This window comes from Drosophila subobscura, chromosome O (assembly GCF_008121235.1).
Source record: "Drosophila subobscura isolate 14011-0131.10 chromosome O, UCBerk_Dsub_1.0, whole genome shotgun sequence".
NCBI lineage: Eukaryota > Metazoa > Arthropoda > Insecta > Diptera > Drosophilidae > Drosophila > Drosophila subobscura.
The window spans coordinates 20,761,825-20,785,991 of NC_048533.1; the positions used below are offsets into that span (position 1 = coordinate 20,761,825).

General features: G+C 45.7%; 1 protein-coding gene across 1 annotated transcript in view; it reads left to right on the forward strand.

Annotated features, from left to right (window-relative positions):
* Nucleotides 1–14,657: 14,657 nt before the first annotated feature.
* Nucleotides 14,658–24,167, forward strand: part of LOC117896279 (dynein heavy chain 10, axonemal) — a 31,931-nt gene continuing 22,421 nt past the window's right edge. The window contains exons 1-15 of the mRNA XM_034804482.1: nt 14,658–14,925; nt 14,981–15,600; nt 15,633–16,301; nt 16,956–17,005; nt 17,672–17,795; nt 17,867–17,973; nt 19,035–19,246; nt 20,216–20,364; nt 20,431–21,059; nt 21,122–21,312; nt 21,368–21,962; nt 22,029–22,335; nt 22,402–22,788; nt 22,849–23,740; nt 23,802–24,155. Of these exons, the coding sequence (XP_034660373.1) occupies nt 15,644–16,301; nt 16,956–17,005; nt 17,672–17,795; nt 17,867–17,973; nt 19,035–19,246; nt 20,216–20,364; nt 20,431–21,059; nt 21,122–21,312; nt 21,368–21,962; nt 22,029–22,335; nt 22,402–22,788; nt 22,849–23,740; nt 23,802–24,155 (4,655 nt within the window). The 5' untranslated portion in view covers nt 14,658–14,925; nt 14,981–15,600; nt 15,633–15,643. The remainder of the gene's footprint in view (nt 14,926–14,980; nt 15,601–15,632; nt 16,302–16,955; nt 17,006–17,671; nt 17,796–17,866; nt 17,974–19,034; nt 19,247–20,215; nt 20,365–20,430; nt 21,060–21,121; nt 21,313–21,367; nt 21,963–22,028; nt 22,336–22,401; nt 22,789–22,848; nt 23,741–23,801; nt 24,156–24,167) is intronic.

Genomic DNA, 24,167 nt, shown 5'->3' on the forward strand with positions numbered 1-24,167 from the left:
TATGTGTGTGGATGCTCCAACCAGAAATCAAATAAAAGTGGGAGTGGCAGTGGCAGTGGCAGTGGCAGTGGGGGGAGGGAGAAACTCGTGTTGTCAGCGCCTAGTAAAAGAAATGTCCTTGCATGTTAATATTGTGTTTTGTTTGCCATGAAACCAGGGGTCACAGAGTCATATTTTCAATGCATTAATTCATTCATTTTGCGGCCAACATGCAACATTCCGATAATAACGAAATATAAGGCACGGAAAAGGCTTCTTTTTCAGACGAACATCGGGCGAGATGTTAAAGTAATTAATGTTAAAAAAAAGAAAGAGAGTTATAGCATAAATTGAATACGTAACAAGGCGTAGCAGATTGTTGTGGATCGAATGGCAGAGCATTGAAAATAGTGAAAAGTAAACCATAAATTAAATTTAATTAAATTAACACAGCGGCAAAACTAATTGCATAGGAAGAAGAGTTAATGGGGGGTAAGCAAAAAACACAACAATTAATAAGCATAAGTCAGAGATTGGAATATTTAAAAACTATAAGTACACCCCCTCCAAATGCAGAGAGCGCCGCAGAACCTAGACACATAAGCCATGTAAATAATATTTGTAAAAAAAAAACACAACAACACACACACAGAATAACATAAATTAATAATAAAATAAATCAATGAACGAATAAAGCAAACAAAAAAAAAAAAAGCACAAAGGACAGAAGCAGCAGCAGCAGCAGGACACCCGTGCGGAGGCAAACATTAATTAAAGCTATAACAAAAAAAAAACAGAAAAAAAACTTAAAAAAAAAAAGACAACAAACTAATTAGTTGCATAAGGAAAATCAATAAAAGTAAAATCAAAAGTGAATATCGGGACAGAATGCAGTTTAATTGGATTTATTATTCGAAATTTCAATTGTGGCTTTAATTTGCGGTTTCCGTTTGTGTGTTTGTTCTTTTGTTTTAGACTAAATTTACATACCTATATACATAGGTATATTACGTGTACGAGTTACATATAAATACGGTATATATGTTTATCTAATATTTAATGTCGAATCGAATGAATTTAGTGCGTATGAGTCGTATGTGTTAGAGTTGAATAATGTTGAGATTGAAAGTAAAAGTCATAAAAACCAACTATTTTTGGAGATTCAAATGCGAACAAACTCTGCATAGATTTCACAACAACAAAAAACATTAAGATAATGTTTGCAAGACGAAGGAGAAAAATATTGTACATCAAAGAAACGAATACAAAAATTTTCAAAAATAAAACGAAAATTATTTGATAACTAAAAAACGAAAACTGATTGCAAAAACCCGAAAAACCAACATCACCCAAAAACTAAATTTAAAATTTAAAATTAACATAAAAAACACAAAACATAAAACACTAAGAATAAAATGTAAAATCAAACTAAAATACAGGAAAACACACACAAAAAACCAAAAAACAGAAAAAACGAAAAACCCAGAAGAGCAATGATGAGGCGCGATGAAATTATATATATTAAATATGCATATAATTATGGATAATTTAATGGAAGTTAAGCGAAAGGCAGCGGTCAAAAACAGAATCAAACCACACGCCCCTCCCGGAGAGGCAACAAAACGAAAAGAAAAACAAAGAAAACCCAAAAAGACAACCAAAGGCACGCCACAAAATGGGCGTGGAATTTAGCTCAAAATTAAATGCGATAAAGGCAAGAATTATATGATGAAATAAATAAATAATACAAAAAAAAAACAAAAAGAAATGTAATAAAATGGAGTTTTATTTGAGAGAAAGTATTTTATAACTGGAAAACTACAGCAAGACCCTTAACCTTATGTTTCAAAAGGGATAAATTAGAGTGCCAATTTCTAGGGATCGATCCTTGCATTGGGGATACAATTTTGTGACTTATGAATATTTTTCATTGATTTCCGCTTTTAATTTGTATAATAATTGAAAATAATCCACACCCAAAACCCACAAATTGTGGGTAAAACTACGCAAAAACTTTCTAAGCGATCTCTGATTTAAAACTTTATCAAAGTTTCACCCTCAAAAGTCTTTTAGCAGTTCCACTTTCCAGCAAGGTATCAAGCAGCGCCGTTCCACTTTTTAATTGCCGGGCTTCCCATTTTAAGCTTTTTGGGGAAGAACCTTAAGGTAGGGATAATTAAGACAGTGAACCCGTTATCAAGTCGCGCACATACACACAGGGGGAGAGAGGGGCTACAATGGAGCCTTTTGTCAAAGCGCTGGCTGGTCCATGTTCTCATGTCGCCAGTCAACAGCTGCAGCAACATGCAACACCAGCAAGAGAGGGGGAATGAGAGACTGATACCGATAGCGATGCTGCCACAGCCGGCGAGAGTGAGTGCGAGTGCTGAAGAGAACACAAGGGCACTGAGCAGAGCAGAAGCATGAAGAATGGTGTGGCAGAGGGGGCATTGGGGCACTGGGAGCATGGACTAAACACCGAACGAGGCGCGGGAACAGAGCATCGCTAGCGTCTCATGTTTTGTAAATTAAGCAAACAAATTAAGTGCACTTGGCGCTCCTCTTGCCGCACAGAAACACCCAAAGGACACCCCCTGGGGGGGCACTGGCATGGGGCTCCGTGTAAACACATTGTGATTGTAACAAAGGCACATATCAAAACACGTACGCATCTCTTTCCCGCGGCGGGTGGATGGGTTCGCCCTTGAGCAGCGTTACCGTTGCCCCTCCGCTCAAGGACATGTGTGTGTGTGCACGACCCCAGGGAAGCACGATGCGAGGAACCCCTCCGCTAGCACGTTAGTTTGTCTTAATTAGTTGCACTAACAGCAGCAGCAGCGGCAGCGGCAGCGACTGCAGCAGAGCGCGTAGTGGCATCGCCACAAGCCCCGCCACGATGCAGCGGCCACAAAATGGCAAAGCCAGAGCCACCAGAGGCACCAGCAACCGCCACAAACCCTGCCGCTGCCTGCCTGCTGGAAGAACCTTGAACGCTGTGCCGAGCGCGACCTGCCACGGAGCTTACCTGCGCGTATTATTTACAAGCCATTGGCTGCAGCCAAGACCCAACCACAATTTCAGTTCAGTTTCTGCCATTCTCCCCAGCCGCATGCTGCATGCCACATGCCTAGTGCCCTGTGCCCTACTCTCTTGGTGCCATAATTGTGCAGTCATCGTGCTGTTTAAAGTTTTACACGTAAGCATATTGCCGCAGAGCACTCCACCCAGCTACATGGCGTATGCGTAACGCAAAATGAGTAGGCAAAACCCGCTCACACGTGCCGCAAGAAAAGGAGTGAGCGTAGCAGCAGGAGGAGTGGCAGGAGGAGGAGTAGCTCTGCAATCCACTTGGTTATTTTGCTGACACACACACGCACACATCCACAACTACTAAGTAAACGTGCGGGCTATATCCATTTTGCTGAGTAAATCAACTATAATTACGCGTAGAACTAGTTTTCCACGACTTGGCCTGACTTTACGCACAAAGAATGAAGTCGGGGGAGAGATGAGAAATGAAAGCTGAGTGGGAAGTCAGGACTGAAGGCAGGAATGGAGTCTGGAATGAAGGCATGAATGGAGTCAGCAAGAAATGCTGAAGGAGAGCAGAATGAAGGCTATAAGACAAAGGAATCTAGGAAAGAAGCAAGACTGTTGCCAGGATTGAAGTCATATGCCTGGAAGATTGAAGAATGTAGCCAGAGTGAAGCTTAGAATGAACCAGGAATCAAATCTGCAAGAAATTATGAAGGAAGGCAAGATGAAGCAAGAATCATGCTAAGAATGTTAAAAAATTGCTGAAAGATTGGAACTCGGAATGAAGTAGGAATGAAGCGGCAACGAAATTATGAAGTGGGAAGCATAAAGGCTATACAAAGAATGAATCTTTGAATGAATAAAGTATGATTCCAAGCATGAAGGCAAACGGCTTAAGGAATGAAGAATGAAGTTCAGAATGAACCAGGGAAGAAGTCAGGAATACACTGCCTCTAGAGGGCAGGAATGAATCATGAATGATGCCAAGAATGAAGACAAATGCCAATTTGAATGAATCTTAAGTAAAGCCCAGAATGAAGCTCAGAATGAAGCTCAGAATGAACCAGGAGCAAATGCTTTAACTGCGAAAAATAAACCACGAACCCAGCCAGGAATGAAACGAGAAAGATGCTAAGAATAAAGGAACATTTCTGGAAGAATGTAGCAAGAGTGATGCCCACAATGAAGCTCATGGAGAAGCTCAGAGTGAAGCTCAGAAGAACCGGAAATGTACTACAAATGAATCACACTTAAAGCAATGTATAAACTCCCAGTAAAGACTGCCAATAAAGACCCAGCATTAAGCCCGAAATGAAACCCAAATATAGCACCCGATTTGCAGCATTTAACTAATGCTAATCCAAGTCCAATACTAATGCAAACGTTCGTTGCCTTTTAATTAAATGCGTATCGGGAGCTACAAATAATGCAAATGGGATGCAGGATACGAAAACCCCTTGCCAAAAAAGAGAGCGAACCCAGCATCAGCAGCAAAATGAGTTGCATATTTTGAAGCGTTCCGGAGTCGCAGGACAATGTTTCAAACAGTCGCCCACCCCACATTGAGGGGCGTGGCTTGCGTCGAACGATTTGGTTTATGGTCGTTGCGTGCATTTAACAACAGAACAGAAAAACGCGTCACGGGCGAACACTAACACAGAGTCGAGGCTATTGGCTAGATGGCTCAATGGCTGCTCTGGCTCTGCGCTGGCTCTGGCTCTGCTGCTGCTGGGGATGGCCGACAAAATAATGTTAAAATGCAGGCAACATTTTTGGATTTATAGCACGCTAATCGCGGCCAAAAACAGCAACGAGGCGGGGGCGGTGGCGGCAGCCTCCCGACTCCAACATTTTGCCATTTCCAAATTGTAATGGAAATTGAAATGCAAATGCCTGGCATGACATTTACGAGTGCAGCGGGCAGTGCGGCGGTGGCAGACAGCAGAGCGTGGCACTGCCAAAAACTCAACAATAAAATGTTGCAACTAAATGCGGCGCCCAAGGATTACTTGGGCAGATTGGCAGTCGTGAGTGAGTTTTCATTTTAGGGAAATTGCAAAACAAGACGTTGCCACGCCCACGGATATACAGCCCATGGATTTATGTGTGCCCACAGAGCCAGCACAATTAGCAAAAGATTTGGAGTCGCATGCCTCGGGGCAGAAATTACTTTATGCCTGGAACAAAACGTTTTATGGCAAGCGAAAAATAGGAAAGAAACGAAAGACAAACCGATGATGAGCATATTTTATGACAAGCCATTCAAAGACGATGGATCCCTTGGACGCTGCAGCCAGGAGATGGATCCTTGGGACGCTGCAGCAAGACGTTGGATCCATTGGAAGCTCAAGCTGCAGCTGTTGACGGCTGCCACGTGACGAATGCAGGGCAGTGCTGGGCTGGACGGGCGGTGCATCATAAATTCACAGACTGACATTTAGGAGATGCTGCCTCCATAATGTCAGAGTGCAGAAGCATGCCGGAGAGCGCCCGTGTACGTGCATTCCATTTGGCTTTGATTTCCGGCCATTGATCACACAAAGCGAAACGGCTGCCGAATGCTGAAAGCTAAGTGTATTCTTAGCAGCAATAAATAACTGATTGTAAGCCCCAAAAGTTGCACAAATAAACTTTCACATTACATGTCACAAACACAACAGAGAAAGGTGGAAAACTTTGCCATGCCGCAAATCGTTTGTACAAATTGACTTTCGTTGTTGTCTGTCAGCCGTTTGTTTGGCAACATTTTGTGTTAATTTTGTGCGTTGAATTGAGATACAAATCTGCTTACATTGGTCTTATGGAGAAGCAAACAATCAACCCCCCGAGAAGGGGCAGACGGAAAGCAGCCAAAAACCTTTCATCAGAGAATCCTTTGCCTTCACTTGATTGTTTTCGCAGTCCTTGTCGGCAACAGTTTATTATTTCTGCTCATCAGAGGGGGTTGCTTCGGTTGTAGGCACTTTTTCCTCAACAATTTGTTGCAGAGATTAAAACTTTTAATTTGCTTTTAATTAATTAAGTTGAAAATCAGCGCGGCAAGTCACTGGAACTGGGTTTCCCCTGCCAAAGAGTTTCGGAGGAAGAAGGAGAGCTAGGTTGATTTTTCGGTGGAAATCGTTGTTTTTCCGCTTCTCTTTCCTGCCTTTCTTCTGTGGAAATTCATTTACCTGATGTTTAGTTTGGCCTTCGCTTAAAGTTCGTTTTTCTGGGCGTTAATTTCTGCAGGAATTTGGAATTTCTCCACTCCTGCAAAAATAGTTGTCTCAACAAAATTGGCCAATTGGCTTGTGGGAAATTTCTCATTGAAATTGCATTTGGCATATCTCTGGGTGGTCTTTAAATATCCACCACACACACACGCACGCAGATAGCCAAGGCTTAGATATTGGCCAACTAATAAAAAGAAAATCCGTTTGCACTCTGCCGTTGACTGCCGTTGGAGAAACTTGCTATGCATTTTGTTGGCTTGGTTTTTGCCTGTTTTTGGTAACTAATTGAAAAGTTCTTGGTTCAAGATGTGTGTGTCTGTGTCTAGAAATGAAAGCACAATTTTATTTTGGCATTTTTCGACCACTGACGTGGAAGCAGAATAAGTCGGATGTCGGCAAGGTGTCTGCTGATGCTGCAGCATGCCCCACAACACACATCTACGATTGTTGCAGCCGTCGATAGCTTTGAAAAATGGAATATGGCAGCTCTCTCTCCATCTCTCTCTTCGTTTTTCCCTTGTCGACTTTTGCCAGAGATATTTTTCGGTGTGCCATGCCCATGCCGCTCCTTTGTATGCTCAACGTGACGGAAATTAGCGTCGAATGTGTATGCTGGCTGTATGCGGCACGGCGCTCCTTACGCTTCTTACACACACACACATAGACATCTATGTGTGTGTATATTTATTTTGCACTCTGCTTTAGTTATGAATGTACAGTAACACACACGGACACACATACGCTCTCTGTCCCCTGCTCGCGTTCCATGTGCATCTTTGCGATTCTTTACAATTTTTCAGCAGCTGTACTTATATTTTTGTACTCTTTCAGGGTGCTAGCTAATGACTGTTAGATGATGTTTTTGCACAGAGTGCTTTATGAAGCAATGAAAGATATTTTTAAGAGCTAGGAAAAGAAAAAAGAATAATTATTAAATTATTTGAATTTTAACGAGTTTTTAACAGCGCCCTTCTACGCGCTTCTCATAAGTAGTAGCTAAGCAGACCTGCCTTGGTATGTTTTTTGGTTCGTGTTCTTTATTGTTAACATTAACACAGAATGGTTAACATATAATTAAATTTTAACAGGCTCTTTACAGCGCCTTTCTACGCGCTTCTCACACATTAAAGCTAATCAGTCGCGTGGCTCAAGAAATTAGTTAAGCTTTTTTTTCTTTTAACATAAACGTTTACATTTAATGATCAGCAATCAGCAGATTTGAACTCTGATCTGTACTTCTTCCTCAAAGTAGTTCCTCTGTTAAAAAAGTGTCCTGTGAGAGAGTGAAAGAGCATCCACAGCTGTGCTGCCTCCAAGCTGATTTTCTTGCCTTTTCCTTAACTTGTTCATTGCCGGGCCCAGTTCTTGCCACTGTGATTGATGTGTGCACGTTGCTGCTGCCCCAAACTCCAGCTCTGCTTCTCCTTGCTGGCTTTCGAAAGCCGCAAACAAACATTTTACGTTTGAGTACGCGCCACTTTTGGTTCGGCGCTCCATTTTATTCGCTGATGTTCGTGCAATCTCCACGCTGCTCTGCTCTACCACTCCACTGTTCTGCTGCCAGAACACGAATTTGCGCATATTTGCTTTTGCCACACACACACACACACACATGGTACAAGGGGTGGCAAACACACACACTTCCAGCTTTTATCATAATTTTCGATGCTGCATGGCTCATAAATTTATTTGCGCAAACCATTTTCACTTCATTTATTAGAAGAAGAAAAAAACGCTAGCAGCCGCAAGTCAGTTTCCATCTCCCACTCTCTGCCTCTTCCTTTAAGCCATTTTTGCATATGGAATTTCCGCCTTGCCCGAATGTTTTTCTTTCCCCCATCTTGGTCAATTATTTGTACAAGGCCGAGGTGGCCTTTTATGCGTTAATTGCTTGAAAATTGAAACATGAAATTAAATGAAAACAGCCTTCGTTGTCGCGCGAAGTCTTCGCCTGGAGTCCGTCAGCTCACTCGGTCCAGTCACTCCCACATGCATATTTATCACACATACGCCCTGCATGACAGTTCGACAGCTGGACAGCTGGACAGACCGGAGCAGACCGCTGTCTACCAACCGCGCCGCTCGACCGCTGTCCGCCACATGCAGGTAATTAATAAAAGTTCAGCCCGTTGTCCCCAGACCAAAAACCGCACCAGTAACGTGCCCCCAATTGTCTCTGTCTCTGTCTCTGTGTGTGTTTCTCTGTCTCTCTGTGTGTGTGTGTGTGTGGCAGACAATCAAGTGAAATTTCTCAACGACTCTGTTGGGGGTGTGTGTTGGGGAATTATAAAATGCCATGGCACCGCGTGACAAGTGACAAATAAATGCGCTTTCAATGTGTTTGTTGTCTCCCACTGTTTCGCTCTCCCTCTCTCTTTTTCGCTCTCTCTCTCTCTCTCTCTCTTTCGTTGTCTGTTTTACCACTCGATCCACTGACCATTTTGCCCTGACAGGTGCAGCAGCAGCAGCAGCAGCAGGAGCAGCAGCCTTCAGCCTCCACTTAAATATTGCAAAATATTTCCTCCGAACGTTGGGAAAATTATGAAAAATTCAACCCCCAGCATGCACGTGGGTGTGTGGGTGTGTGTCTCTTGCTTTTGTATAATTTCGTGTGTGTTTTTATGCCGCAATATTGCTTGCATATTTTAATGAAACAACGCCGTATGACGGCTGCCGCTGCAAAGGACATGAGGAGGCCGCATGCCGCATGCCTCATCCTCCCATTGCCACATGGTTGGCAGCAGCTGCAGATCTCGAGGAGCCTGCCGCTGGCAACATTGAATGACAGCCCCAGAGCAACATTTACGTACCTGCACACACAAAAAGGAAGCAAACACACAACAATTTAAGGACGCACTTAAGGGTGTAAATTGTGTTAATGAATGGGGCATAAGTCGGGTAGAACTTACAGCAATTAATGCGGTTTGTGAGGCACTTTCTAAGAAGCAAAAACAACTTTAACTAAATGCCTTTTGCCATCGATATCTCTGTGTTAGCTCCCAATTACTCCCACACAGCTTCGACAACCGCACAGAAAAATATTCCACTCCCCAGGCACACACCTTCCGTCTGTTGCCTTTTGGCAATCCTTTGACTGAAGGCGGAAGTTTAGCTGCGAAGCACATCTCGTCGACCAATGTTGGAACTAAATTTTTATCACAGCAATTGGCTCGAATGAACAGAGACACCAGAGAGAGGGAGAGGGAGAGGGAGAGGATCCTGCTGGCTCTAACTTTATTTATGAGTCAATGACGCTGCCGCTGCTGCTGCTGCAACTTCCTGTGACGTGACAATTCCCCAAGAAGCACTTGGCGAGGAGTCGCCAAATGAAAACACGTGACGCCATCGCAGCGCAATTGTTAAGCAACAAAGCTTCGAGGCTTTGAGTTATGGCCAACACGCAACGCGTATACAAACAAGAAGGAAGAGTGTGTCCTGACTCACGGACAACCCTAAACCAAACCCACTGCTGGCCCCACGTTTGCATTTCAATTGACTTTTCGTTGAGCTTCGCTTTAGCTCTTCCTTTCGCCTCCTTTCCTCTCCTCTCCTTTCCGTCTACGTCCACGTCCACGCTGCTCTGCATTTTTCACGATAAAATCATAAATCAGCGCTGGAATCAGGTAAATAAAAATAATGCTTCAACTCTGTATGCAAATTGAACTGCGGCCAGACAGGGGTGGCAGCGGGGCCAGAGCATCTCTCGCTGAGATTTTGACTCTGCAAAAATATGATAAAACTTGCGAGAGTCAGTCAAGAAAAGTTTTTGCCACTGTGGCCAAAGTTGACTTAGCCAATCGCTGGAGTCACACAGTTTTTGAATAATATTGTTGAAGACAAGTTCCGAGGAGTTTCCACCGCCTCTCCCTCTATGTGTGTGAGTGTGTGTAGTCTCTCTGTGTATGTGTGAGTGATGAGAAATAAATGGAAATGGCTCCGGCTGCAATCAGTGCAAAGCAATGTTAATTAGCCAACGTACTAAACGGCATATCAAATGGCCAAGAGCGACGAGTCGTCGACCGTTCGAAATTGGGGAAAAGTCAAGCAACAGCAGGCAACAAAAACGACACAAAAAGTGCATGTAAAACATTTGGAGTACTTCTAGCTAGAGCATTCTCTCATTGGCACTTGGTACTCGGTAAACAGCTCAATCGATCATCGTTCCTGCGAAAGCTGAAACGGGAAGGACTCATCGATAGACTGTCTCCTACGCCACTATCCATTTGATTATGTTTTAAAGGGAAAAGGTGAGAGAGAGAGAGTGATAATACGAACCAATAGTTAGTTTTTGTTGCTTTGCCAGAAAATATTTATCCAGCCGCAGCGGCCAATGCAAATTGCAATCACCATTTGGAACCATCTGGAACCGTTAAAGGTACTTTGAGATGAAATATTTGACAGCTCCGCAGAGCTATGTAGAACTAACTGAAAGCCTTGTCCAAAGAGAGTCACAAAATCCAAGAATAAAGTTAACTTAATGCTAATTGTCCCAGTAGTTGTAATCGCCTAATGTTTGGTATTTTATTGTTTAAAAAATGTTACAAATAATAATATAAATGTACTCTTATAAAAATTAAACAATCTCTTGCTTGAAGTATTTTGTGCAATTATTTTTCACTCAAAAATCACAAAGGAAGTGCTTTTAAAACATCGTTAAACAGAAATTATATTCATATTAAATAAACAAATAAATAATAAGTCCGTTTTAGTGCCTTTTAGCGAGAACTTCTCAGTATTTTTGCTGCTGCGCTCATATTAAGCCTCTCTTGATTTCATCCAAAACCTGTGCTGCGCAGTGTAATTTGCAATCACAGCAACCACAGCACACACAACAGCCACTGGGAGGGAATGGTAGGCAAGAGCGTGGCGTGGCATGGCCCAGCCCTGCGCTTTATTACTTCAAAAATGCGGCATTTGGGCAATGGCTGCACTCGAACGCTCAAAGAGATCGGCATCGAAGTGGTGGTTGGGTGGATGGATGGGTGTGGATGGGAGCTCCTCCCACTGCAGCATATTTTCCCCGATTGCCGGCCTTTGGGCGTCGACTCATTAACTATCCGCAAAGCTTGGCAATCTCTGCCAGTTTCTGGCATTTGGCTTTTGTGGCAAACGCAACCCGAAACTGCATTGAAATCGTTGAGGTTGCCGTTGCCTCGTTGCCTCGTCGCTGCCATGGCAATCGAGTGGCATCAAGCAGGCGGCAAGCAGGCGTCGTCTTTAAGTGAACTTCGTTTATTAATTAACACATCCAGGCACACCCAGGCACACCCAAGTCCATGCTCAGGTCTAGGACTGCCAGCAGTGACCGCTCGACCGCACTCGGTGAGGACTCAGGGAGGGACTCCAGGTCGCACCAGGATTCCAGGACAAGCCGGACAGACTCTTGAACTACGTCGCTGGGAGGCGAGGGCACATTCGAGAGCATATTCGTATGAAATTGCCTTGCTTTGAATGCGTGCTGCAATCCTGCATCAATTATGGGGAATTTCCCCCAAAAACAAAGGCCTTGGAAATGAAATTTCCAAAACGGGCATTGTGCAGGGGCCAGGGCACTCTCCCCATGCGATAAGCATAAGCGGCTTTACCTGCGGAGCATCCCCACTTGGGTCTAGCTGTTTATCTATGGGCAGACACAGGTCAGGACCTGGCGAAAGGAGAGAGAAACGAATTTGAATATCTCTGGGGAATGTGATTCCAAGGCTGGGCAAAGATGTGAGCGAGTATCGTTGCATTTGCCACTAATTATGGTATGTTTTCCTCAGGCACACACGCACACACACACACATGCACACACACTGATTCGTTTTCCGTTTGATTTCGTTCGTTTGGCGTAGACACGCTTGGCATCATTTAAAAGTTATTAAGCACAAATGCAAACAAAGCGCGAGATGCTGCTGCTGCGAGATGTGTCTCCGTAGACGTAGATAAATATGCAGTGGGTACGGCGGAAACAGCGCTACACAAACAGAGAGAGAGCGAACGAGAGCAGCAGACACTTATAGACGACACACACAGGCACACACACAGGCACACCCGCACACACAGAGTGAAGTCAATAAATTCTCATTTCGCTAGATGCGTGGAATATTTCACCTGCAAACAGCGCAGCAAACACTGAGAGCAAGCTGCCAGCTATAATGGCAAGCAGCTCATTTAATGTCCATTACTTTTCGCTCAGTGTAGGTACACTCTTGGTGTAGCATTCGGTGGCAAAGCGACGCAATAATAAATACAAATAAAAACATGACGCATAAAGATTACAGCCAGCCAGCCAGCCACAAACGGAACGTGGAGGAGTCTGGCGTGTGGCGTCCCACCTCCAGCGCAATTCTCATCATCATCCTTCTGCCGGGATGCGACGCTCAATACAATCTATATTAAGTATACGCACCGTTTGAGCCATGCATTTTAATGATGCCACCACCGCCATGGCATGACATGGCCTCAGGCCACGGCCGCGTCACCCTTCGTCGTCTAATCCTGTGGCCCGAAACCCTTGGCTTCAACGACGTAAATGTTCATTTATTTTAATTAGTATTGCCTCCTGCCATAGCAGGCGGCAGGACAGATCAAGGCAAAGACGTAACGAAGAGAGACAGAGGGAGAGAGAGGGAGAGCCGCGTCCGCAAGGTAAAGTCAACACAAAGATTTCGCCCCCACCCAGCCAAACTCTATTAAAAAGTACATCACATTAATTTGATGGATTATCCCGATTATGGGAATAGTATCAGCGCAGGGGCATGAGCATATGGCGAGTGGCATATGGGGTAGGACCATAATTGATGAAAATTCAATGTCAATCAGTGAGAGTAAATTTTTCTTTTCTGCAAGTGGGTTGCTCATATTATTTTCTCTTTGATTTTTCATCCCATGTACTTACATTTCCTCACGTGCAGCCGCGCCTTGAGGCGATAAACTTCTGGTGGTGTGATAAGGCCATCGAGCAAAAGAGGCCATTAAAGGGAGCCCTTGGATTCTCATTGCCAGTACGTGCACTCCGAACAAGCTCGCACATCATTTGCACCGTTGCAACAGCTTCAGCTTGGCGCGCAGATTTTATCGCTTCTCTCTTCAAGCTCTTCTCGTCTCTCTCTCTCTCTCTCTCTCTCTCTCTCTCCTCCACTCAACTGCCCAGCCGATCAGTCGCAACTGTAAGCGCTGTTGTAAAGCGCCATCTGCCGGGCTCTAACCAAACCAAGGTTGCTGGCGCTATCGATCGCTGAACAGCTGTTTAGTGTCATCTCTACTTTTCTTTTGCTTGCACTTTTATTTCCGCGAAATGCCAATTGCCGCTTTTTTTCACACCTTCGGTAAAATTAAGTGCCGTTTTCGAAGTGATTACAACAACACCATAAACATGGGGACTCGCTGGCAGTGCGCGTGTGCCCGTAAGCATCTTATCTGTTGTTCTTTGCAGATTCTACGGAAAAAGGTTGGTTTGTACGTACCTAACCTAACCTTTGACGCGTGCACGAGGAACACACAGAATTCTTTTGCATTTTGCCTCGATAGAGCGGCTCAAACGAATATGCACTTTAAGTTAACTCATCAAATGCCTTTGCAGTTGTCGGTTGTTAGGCAATTTCTAATGGCAAAGTTGACTTTTGCACTTGCACTTAGCCAACAGGGCCAACGGATCCACCCACCCAGCCACTCACTTACTCCATCCACTCACTTTGCCCTGTTGACGCTGCTGCTGCTGCCGAGTAAATATTTCTATTTATGCTGCTCCCCATATACAGTTATTGAGCCACGGACCAACCACGTTTCTGGGCCCCTCTTTCCTGTGCCTTGTGCCCCCCGTGCCACGGCTACTTACCATGCGGCGGCCACTTGACCCGGCGCCTGGCAACGAACGTCCCTGGCACGTTGCTAATGTGCATAGCCATTAAGTCGGAGCTGCGTGTTTTGTTTACGCAACGGCGTGTGCCATTCGACTGTTGCATGTTGCAAATGCAGCTGACAGGTAGTAGCTGCAAAGAGGCAACGGCAACAGCAGTGGCAAAGTGAAAGGAAAAGGCAAGAGCAACAGCAACAACAAAATTATATTAAACCAATGCATTGCGTTGCCTAACAACAACAAAGCAAGCGGAAAGTGAGGTTAAGATGAAGCGTTTGATACACTGCAATGGGGCAGAGTCACATTTGGAATGAGGTATGTGTGTATGTACATGTATGCAGAGTGTATAAAATTATAGCTGTACTCATTGCAGAGCATTAAACACCTTCGAGACGTGAGTGAAGAAAAGACACGCGGTGTACAGGGAAACGCCTAAGGAACTGACCAACGACTGGCGCACTGAATACACACAGATAAATAGTAATAAATAATACACAAATGAAATTATTAATATTAATTTAAATTACAATTACAGCGCTTTTCCTACTGGGTGCATATAAGCAGCTGCGTGTTCATCTTCAACCCCCACTTTGAGCTTCAGCGCGTTTCCTCTTCGCCATGGCAAACGCCTCAACAAAATCAAACTACCCTTTGGCCAGAGTACCACAACCAAGGCAACAAGCATAAACGAGCAGTGGGGCAGCAGCAGGAAGAAGCAGAAGAAGAACTATCAAAGCAGCAACAGCTACAAATATAACGGAAAGTGCGAGTATAGCCATAACTGCAATCAAAAGAACTACATCAACCAAAAGGCGAAGGCGAAGACTTACAAATCGAATTGAGAAATGCTTGAGTCAAGTAATATCACGGAATATCTTTTTAAATTAAACCGCAAAGATTCCTATATTTACAGCAACAGCAAATCAAAGTGCGCCTGGAAAAATTAACTGATGAAAGTCACTCAAAATATGTATCGTCGGGTATAACTATCAAAGGGAGAAAGCAACTGGCAACGTAGTTTCGCCGTGTTTGAATACCGTGGAGAGAAGAGATTGAGCAGCGAAGGAAGGAAACATCTCTCTAGGTATTCACGGACGGTATTCATTTTTGGTTTTTGGAAACGGCGGCAGGGCTGGCAGTTGGCCATCGCCACCACAGCAGAGCCGCAACTGTTGTCCTGGGATACACAAAAGGATTTGCAGACGCCCAGGAGTAAACACACACAAACAAGCAAGGAGACGCCACAGCGAGGAAACGAACTCCACAACGGCAGCTGAAATTGATTGAAAGAACAACAAAAACGGAAAGGAAAGGTGGCTCCCTATCACAGCAGTAAAGGTAGAACCCGACCGAGAGAGAGAAATCCCGTAAAATCAACTCAAACGTTTGATGTGCAGCCGCGCGAAGACATTGCCGTGCCACAGAAGGAGGAGGAGCAGAAGCAGCCCCAAGAAGAGCGAAACGAAGCCAAACAACCGGCAAAAGGCTGCTGCCTCAAGAGCCAACAATCAATTCAAATAAGAGCAAAGAGGGACTAGGGGAGGGCTACCGCACCCACTACCACCACCACTCGACAATGGCACATCTTCAATTCGGGTCGGACCAGCCGCCGTTGGAGACGCCCTCATCCTTCTCGGAGGCCTGGAGCCAACAGAGTCACTCCACTGGCCAACGCTCCACGGCATACTCCGTGGGTTCCATTAGCAACGATGAGCCGCGCATCATTTGGCTCAAGACGATAATTGCCAATATGCTGGGAGTGTTTGATCCCAAGTATGTGAACGAATTGATATCCAAGAACCAGGAGGCGGTGAGTAACTTCCTGAAGATGCGCTACGAGGGCCAGAAGGATCTGCACTATGTGGTGATGTTCGTGTGGCGCACCTTCTACGACCGCCTCGTCGAGGAGGAGATCACAGTGCTCGAGGAGGTGCCTCGCCCGCCCAGGCCCTCGGTGCCCGAAAAAAAGGGCAAGGGCAAGAAGGGCAAAGGCGATGCCAAGGGCGGCAGGCAGGCGGCAGGAGCAGCCAGCAAGCAGGCACGCAAAAAGGGTGGACAGGATGTTGAAGCGGGCTCGGGCCGTCCATCAACCAGCGATCTGGAGCCGGGCGTGGAGGAGAGCACCTACACGGGCGGCGAGACCACCGATGCGGACATGGAAGGAGAACTCGAAGGGGAAGAGGAGGCCACTGTGGGTGGCAGTGGCAAGAGCTCGGCACGCTCCAGACAGTCACGTGAGTAGAAAGAAACACACGGGGAGGCCTCCATCTACCACTCCACCTCATAACACAAAACTAATTTCTGCAGCCAGCTCTGATACGGAAAATGGTAAGGAGGATTTTCTTTTCTTTCCCTACGTTTCCATTTTCTTTGTTTCTGTTCAAACCATTTTTTAATTTCAAAAGTTTTGCTCTCAGTTTTGCTCGGCGATTGCATAAATTTTGTAGCCCGTCCGAGAAACTTAATATCAAACGAAACGAATCTTTGGTCGCCACTCTTCACATCATAAATATTTAAGGGCCTCATTTTCGGCTTCAGTCTCAGTTTCAGTTTCAGTTTCTGCCTTTGCATTTCTTTTGTAACTTTTAATTTGAATCATCCTGAGTCCCCTCCCTGCAGCCTGTGCGCAAAGATAAGAGCCAAAGTTTCGGGTTTTGGGTCTCCCATTCATTGCATTTAAATGGAATGGTGCGAATGAAGCGAATGGCGAATGCGAAATGCAAATTCCATTCGCTGCACTTTGTTCCATCCCATCAATCTCAATCAGCAGCTCAGTCGCTCGCTCGCTTCCTACGATTTGACACGCCTACATTCTCCCATCTATTCGCCCACTTGCACTAATGCACTCCAACGTTTTGCCCACCCCCTCCCTCACACCCGCCAAACAGGCCGCAAAAAGAAGAAGGCCACGTATGTGCCCGTCTACGTGGAGGTGAAGGTAAGCATTATGTCAACCCATCACTAATTGCAGTGTAGCATTCATTCAGTTTACAAATTGAAATTGGCTACCCATCGATTTCACCATCGTGTGGGCAGGGCACGGGCCACGCCCTAATTTCCTGTGAAAACATTTAAGGCTTAGAGGTCTGCAGGAATGTGTTCGAAATTTGGAAACAAGTGTTGGAATGTTCTTGAATGAATTTTTAGATATTTTTTTATGTTTTTAATTTGAAATTCATATTTTTTTGATGAGTTTAAATTTTTTATTTTTTTTTTATCTAAAACTTTTTTAGTATCATCTCGAATTTTAGGAATAAAAATTTTTTTTTTCTTGCTCAAAAATTAAAAAATGTAGTTCTGCATTTACATTACCACAAAGAGCCTTAATATTATTTTTTAACATTTAAATAAATATAATAAAAATATTTCATAATTACAATTTTAATTTTAAGCTAAACTATTGTTATTTTTGCTAATATTCTTGCCAAGTTTGAAGTACTTATATTTAAATTTTACATCTTAAATAACATGCCGTTGAGTTCATTCAAGTTTGCATTCCAATTCACTCAATCATATGCCGTTCTGAGTGCATTCATGCAAGCCCCTAAGTACTCCACAAACATGTACTTCGATGTGTACTTAAATTTTCCACACATTTCCACAGAAATTAGTGCCAGCATATGTTAAGACTCCGGTGCTGCATTGCCACTTTGGGGAAATGGATTCATCGGCTTTGGATACGAAAATAAAATACGTTTACATTTTGCGCAAGAGTCGCAGGGAGATACGTAAGTCGCTGACAGAATGATTATTAATTTGTTAAGCTTAATGTGTGCCTTTTGCCTCTTTTCCTTTACAGCCTGGTTCAATGAAATAGCCAACTGCTTTGCCGAAATGCCACTGCTCTTCCTGTTGGGCACTGTGCGGGGTTCACTCATCAATTCGCTGCGCGACGACCTCAACTTGGTAAGTATCCTGGCAATGCCAGGCCGTAATCGGACATTAAAAGACGCATTAATGCTTCTTAGGCAGCATTCTTGCTGTATTCTCCGTAAAATCACTCAAATTTGCACCCGTTTTGCTCATTTCACACACCATAAAACGTTCGCCAATCAATCAGTGGGGACTTTAAGGCATTCAGCAGGCTAGGCCAGCTCCATTGTTTCAAAGGCTCGTGGCATGTCCTCTGTCCGCTTGGGTCCTTCCTTCCTCTCATCGGTTTGTCCATTGCTCAACCGCAAAACAAAATGTTGTGACGAATTGTAATTAATTCCCAAAACAAGGCAGTCATCTATCAAAATGCCCGCTGTGCCGCAAAGATTTTTCCGCTTCACTGCACGCCAGAGGATGGATGGACGGATGGTTGGATGAATGTGGATGCCATGCCATGCCATGCCCCTTCGATGTGGGGCTTCCATCCACTGGCTGATGGTCTGCTCTGATGTCGGGGATGCGGGCTGGCTGTTGTTGGAGGGTCGGTGGGATCACGCCTTAAGCGGTGACCGCCAACGCAAATTGCTTCATCATAGCTTCAAAATGGGCTGCGGTTTCCATTAGGCTGGTTGCTGCGCCCCGTTCCTACCGTTGCCCCTGTCCCGCACGACTTGGACTTTTGAAAATTTTGTGGTCCATACAATAGATGTGGGGTGGGGCCATGCGCAGCCATAATATTAGCTCTTTCCATTGCAAAATAAATTGGAACATTTTTGTTGAAAATCAGTTTTATTTTTTTTCGGCACAAGTCAACGCGCAGAAGAATCTATTCTAAAATCCAGACAGATCGCAGGGCAGGGAGTGGCGTCTCCTTTTCATTCTACAAATTTCTCACGCGTTCTACAACTTTGCAAATAATTACTAGAACCCCTACTATATTCCCTGAACCCATGGAAAAATGCCCCGAAATATTATTATTTAAATCTATTTAAATATATTTACAGCTGTGATATGCATTCACACACATTTCTGATTTCTTTTCCCATTGCCCAAAATGTAATTTCTTCTCCCTTCTATCTCCCTCCATGTGGCAGGTCTACAAGAGCGCCATTCGATATCAATTTCGCGAACCGACCACAACGGACAGCCATCAAATGGACAGTTATGAAGGCCAAGCTGCAGGAGGTGGCGGTGCTGCTGGGGATGCTGGCGAGGATGTTTCGAGCGAGGCCAAGGAATCGGGACCGGGTCTATTGGAGCTATCCAAACCATCGGAATTTCGTTTGAAAGCGCTTAAACTACAAAAGTATTTAACTTTTAACAAAGGCAATGCCGCCATTCACCATTCGCCATTCGCTCCGTTGCCCGTTGGCGCAATTCGTAGGGCGGGGTTGTAGAGATGTGTGGGGATGCCTTTGGTGGCAGGCAAAATGCTCTGCTCTGCTCTGCTGCCCCGCGCTTTATTGGTTTCGGTGCTGAGTGGAGAAACTCTCACTCCATCTCCAGTTCGGAGTGAAACTCTCTCTCTGTCTCTCCGATTGTGAATGTTGGTTTTCTTTTCCGCTTCTTTTTTGTTATGGTTTTTTTTGTTTGCCTTTGTTTTGCGTTTATCGCTGGTTACCATCGAAAGCGGCGGCGGTTCCTTTTTTTTTGCTACAGGTCCTGCAGAGGAGAGAAGAACCCTTTTCGCACATAAATTACAGCGCATCCGATAAGAAATTTTTATTTTTAATCGGATTTCATGCTACCATCAACGGTGGCGCCACCATCTCGCGCCTTTGTCGCTGTCCTTGTCGCGGTGGTCGCAGTCGGTGTTGCCGCTGTTGTCTTTTGGGCCATTTTCCATTTGTTTGGCAGGCAGCATTTATGGCAGCATCCTGTGCCGCATTCCCTTCCCTCATTCATCCTTGCATTGGCTTTGGCCTTTCATTGCGCGCAACGCGAATGCCACTTGACCGCCGCCAGAGTTAACCATTTTTTTACCCCCCATCTTTTTTTTTGTACTTTGGAGGGGGGAATTTTCTTTTTTTTTAGGAGGCATGTAGATTAAAAAATGCCAACGCAGTCGTCGGGATGCGAGAGTTGGGTATCCAACGTCCAGCGTGCATCCTTTGTTGCCCCTTTTGTTGCCGATTTGTTGCTCATTTTGTTTCTTATCGGTTGACGGAGTGAGCGGGGGGCAGCCTGGTCCCGTGCCTTGCCTTTCATTACGCTTTGTGTTAATTTCGAATGCCGTTACGCGGACTCCGTTAATTGTGTTTGTTTGTTTCCCCAGGAAGAAGAAGGAGCAAGAGGCGCTGGCCAAAAAGCAGGAGAAGGCCAAAAGCATGAAGCCGGAGGGAGACACCGAGGCCGACGATGAGGAGGAGGCAGCCGAGGGACAGGCCAAGGCAAAGGATATCATATCCTCATCGGAGGAAGAAGGTGAGTGCGTAAATCTTTGGCTTTAAAAGTGGAGAAGATCCCTCAACCAGATGGTGTCACACACAGCGGAGCATAAGCCCGAGAAGCTGACGATTGGCCAGCGATGGGAGAAGATGCTGACGGAGACCAAGGCCAAGGTGGAGGCGGAGCATGCCGCCGAGGAGGCCACACCGCCACGCATCACGCCCATTCAGCGGCGCATACTCAAGGAGATCGATGACTTTGAGGCGGAGATCAATTGGACCATCAATCACATTGTCTGGGCCTTCAGCATGCCCTCGTCGTACATTCTGCCGGGCCAGGAGGAGGTGGAGTTTGAGGAGGCGCTCATCCGCGTGCCTGTGGACCCGAAGAGGCTGGACCTGGTGCCCACCTACACGCAGGAGCAACTCGAACAGGTGGTCCAGGGTTGGATCAAGTATTTGAACAAGACATTAAAGTCCCTGATGGATGCCAAATTGGATGAGTTCACGCCCATGGCGGAGTATCGTTACTGGCACAAAATGGAAGTGGAACTCTACGGCACCATCGAGCAGCTGAAGACAGCCTTTGTGCTCGCTGTGCTCGAGCGTCTGCGCAGTGATCAGTCCAACATGATAGCCGAGTGGGAGAAGGTGCTCGAGACCACAGAGAATCGCTTCAAGTTGGCCAAAGAGAACTCGGATTATCTGGGCACCATTACGGATTACTTGGAGGTGGGAATTACTGACACCTGCTGCTGGGAATTTCTTGTAAATTTATTATTTTGCCCTTCCAGAAAGTGCGCAGCTTTGATAGCTTCAAAATGACTGTGCTGCAGATACCCAATATAATGGTGGGCTTGCGTCACATTTGGACCATGTCCAGCTACTATTGCCGTGATCCCGAGATGCAAGTTTTGCTCTGCGAAATATCGAATGTGTTTGTGCAGAAGGTCAAGAAAATTATCAACTTTGAGAATATATTTCGGTGAGTTTTTAGCTACAGTAAAACCCTTTAATTACATGGCTTTTCCCTCCCCTAGTTACTCTTCAACGTACACCCATGAGACTGCCACGAACTGCGCCAATTTGCTGCGCTGCTGGAAGCAGGCCTACAAGCTCAGCCGACAGCATATTGAGGAATCGGGTGCCGGTTCACGCTGGGAGTTCGATCGTGTGGCTCTCTTCAGCGAAGTCAATCACATTCACCGCGTGGCCGTGGATATTGCCTACATTGGCAGGGTGTTTATTCAATACGAGAATCTGTTTGGACATCGCCTCAAGGCTCTGATTGCAGACCCTTCGATTGTGGATAATCTGATGCGAAAGGTTTACCGCATGCTGGATGATCTCATGAACAGCGTCGACTATGACATGTTCAGACCGGGCAATTGGGAGAACTGGGAGTACTCGCTGGAGCAGTTCAACAGGCGGCTCGAGTCGCTGGAGCAGGAGGCCAAGGGTGTGATTGATCAGAGCATAAATTCGCTGCTCTCTTCGGAGAAGGGTCTGCAGCTGGTCACGAATGCCATGAACATTGATACTCGCAAAAGTCTGCAGGAGTTTGTGGCCACCAAACATGAGAATCTCTTGCGTTATTTTGTGACAGAAATCAACACGGTGGAGCGGGTTTTTATGGTTAGTTTTTAACAATCAAATGTTTCATTATATTTTCATGTAAATGTTCTTTATTTTCCCTGACAGAAAAACAAGAAATTCCCGCCCATGTCCAAGCATCAGCCGGCAAAGATAAGTGCCATTAGCTGGGCCCGACTGCTCGGGCGTAAGCTGAAGAACTCCGTGCTGGCCTTCAAGCGGGTGGAGGATGATCCGGCGCTGAAGAACAGCTTCCTGAAGCGCAGCTCCTTCAAGCAGTACTTCGAACTGATGACCACCATGTACCAGTTCGAGAAGGTGCTCTTCGAATCGTTCGTACAGAATGCCACGTATCTGGTGAATCACACAAATCGTTCGCACATCCTGGCCATTCGCATTTGCAACACGAGCACAAGTGGGTCGCCGAAATTCGAATTCTATTTGCAGTTCCACAAATTAATCTTTTATCTTCCCTCAACAGTGGATTACATCTCCGATGCCGTGCAAACGCTGAAGACGAGACCCCGCGAAGGTGGCTCCCAAATGGGCATGGCAGCGACACAAAGTCCTTCGCATTTGCAGTCGGTTATCCATAGTGGCGTCAGCCTGAACACATCCTTCGGCGGCTCAGTGGATTCGCTGAAAGATGGCGAGGACGAGGCGACCGTGGGCGACACAGCCACAAAGACCTTGATGTGTCGCATCAATCGCATCACCGTGCTGACGGCCATGATCATGTGGATGGTCAGCAATACGCGTCAGGCCAATCAGCAGCTGCAGAAATGTTTGCTGTACATTGCGCAGTTCAAGGAGAAGAAGGCCAAGGACATAACGGCCATGGACAGGCATTGCTTGAAAATTTGTGAATGTGAGTAGAGGAGGAGACAGACTGGCAGTCAGTCCTCATATTTCCCTTCCTGTTTTGCAGTAATGGATCGCTGTGAGTCGCAGCGCCTGCTGCCCATCTGGCGTGAGTTGGTGGATGACAAAGTCCTCATCGAATATGATTCGGAATTTGTTGTGAATTTAAATCGTGAGATCTTCGACACTCTGTTCGAGGGCCAGCTGTTTGAGCATTTGGGCTTTGAGCTGCCCTCGGTGCTGCGCACTGGCATCATGCGCAAGGATCTGCTGTTCAAGGACTACGAGAAGCTGAGCGAGGTGATCAATCGCTACAAGGCCATCATTGCCAATCTGTCCATGTCCGAGGTGATCTTTCTGCGTGGCCACATCTACGACACGGAGCTGTACATACAAATGGGACTCGGGCGCTACACCTGGATCTCGTTTAACATTGGAAAGTTTTGCGAGCAAATCAACTCGCAGCTGCGCAAACTCACGTCCATTGTGTCGCAGATTAACTTTATACGCTTGGATCTGCGGAATCGTATAGATCTAATCAAAAACTACAATCTCTTCAACCTCGATTCGGAGACCATCGATGCCAAGCAGTCCGCCTCGGTGGCCGTGAACTTTACTCAATCGCGCAGCGACCTGGGCCTGCAGCCCGTGCAGAGTCGCATGTTTGTCACCAGCACGGGCGCCTCCATCACCATGTACATGGACGAGGAGGAGGACAATGAGAAGCAGAAACAGGAGCAATACTGCGGCGTGGATGTGTACCCCTGCGAGGGTTACTTTGAGCTCTTGGAATCGTCGCGCAATCGCAAGGCAGCGCAAATGAAGAAACTGTACGACTCCCTGGGACCGGTGCTTGTCAAGCTGGAGAGCTTGGTTCTGGGCACATTCACGGGCAGATCGGACAAAATGAAAACCTACTACGAGTTCTGGGAGGAGGAGACATACAAGTGCATTGTGGAGTGCGTTATCTACCTTTTGTGCTAAATAAGATGAATTTTAATCGTTTATTTCCCCGCACAGCATGACCTATCAGAATCTCAAATGCTACATAAATCGCCTGCTCTCGGACAGTCCCATGTTTGAGGTGAATGCCGTGCTGCTCATGTCGGAGATTGTGCTAGAACCATCCATACAAGAGCTGCAGAATATCATAATCACCGCCTCGAAGGACTATCTGTCGCGTTTGAAGATCTTCACGCGCTGGATGGCTGGCACCTGTCTCGCCTGTCCGCAGATTGAAACCGGCGCACAGTGGAAGTTCAATTACACTTTCTACGAGGACATTGTGCAGATCAAGTCCATAGTGGATTTGATCATAAATATTCACGATTTGGCTGGCAAAATAGCCAGCGAAGCGAAGGGATTTGTCACGCAGTAAGTGGCATA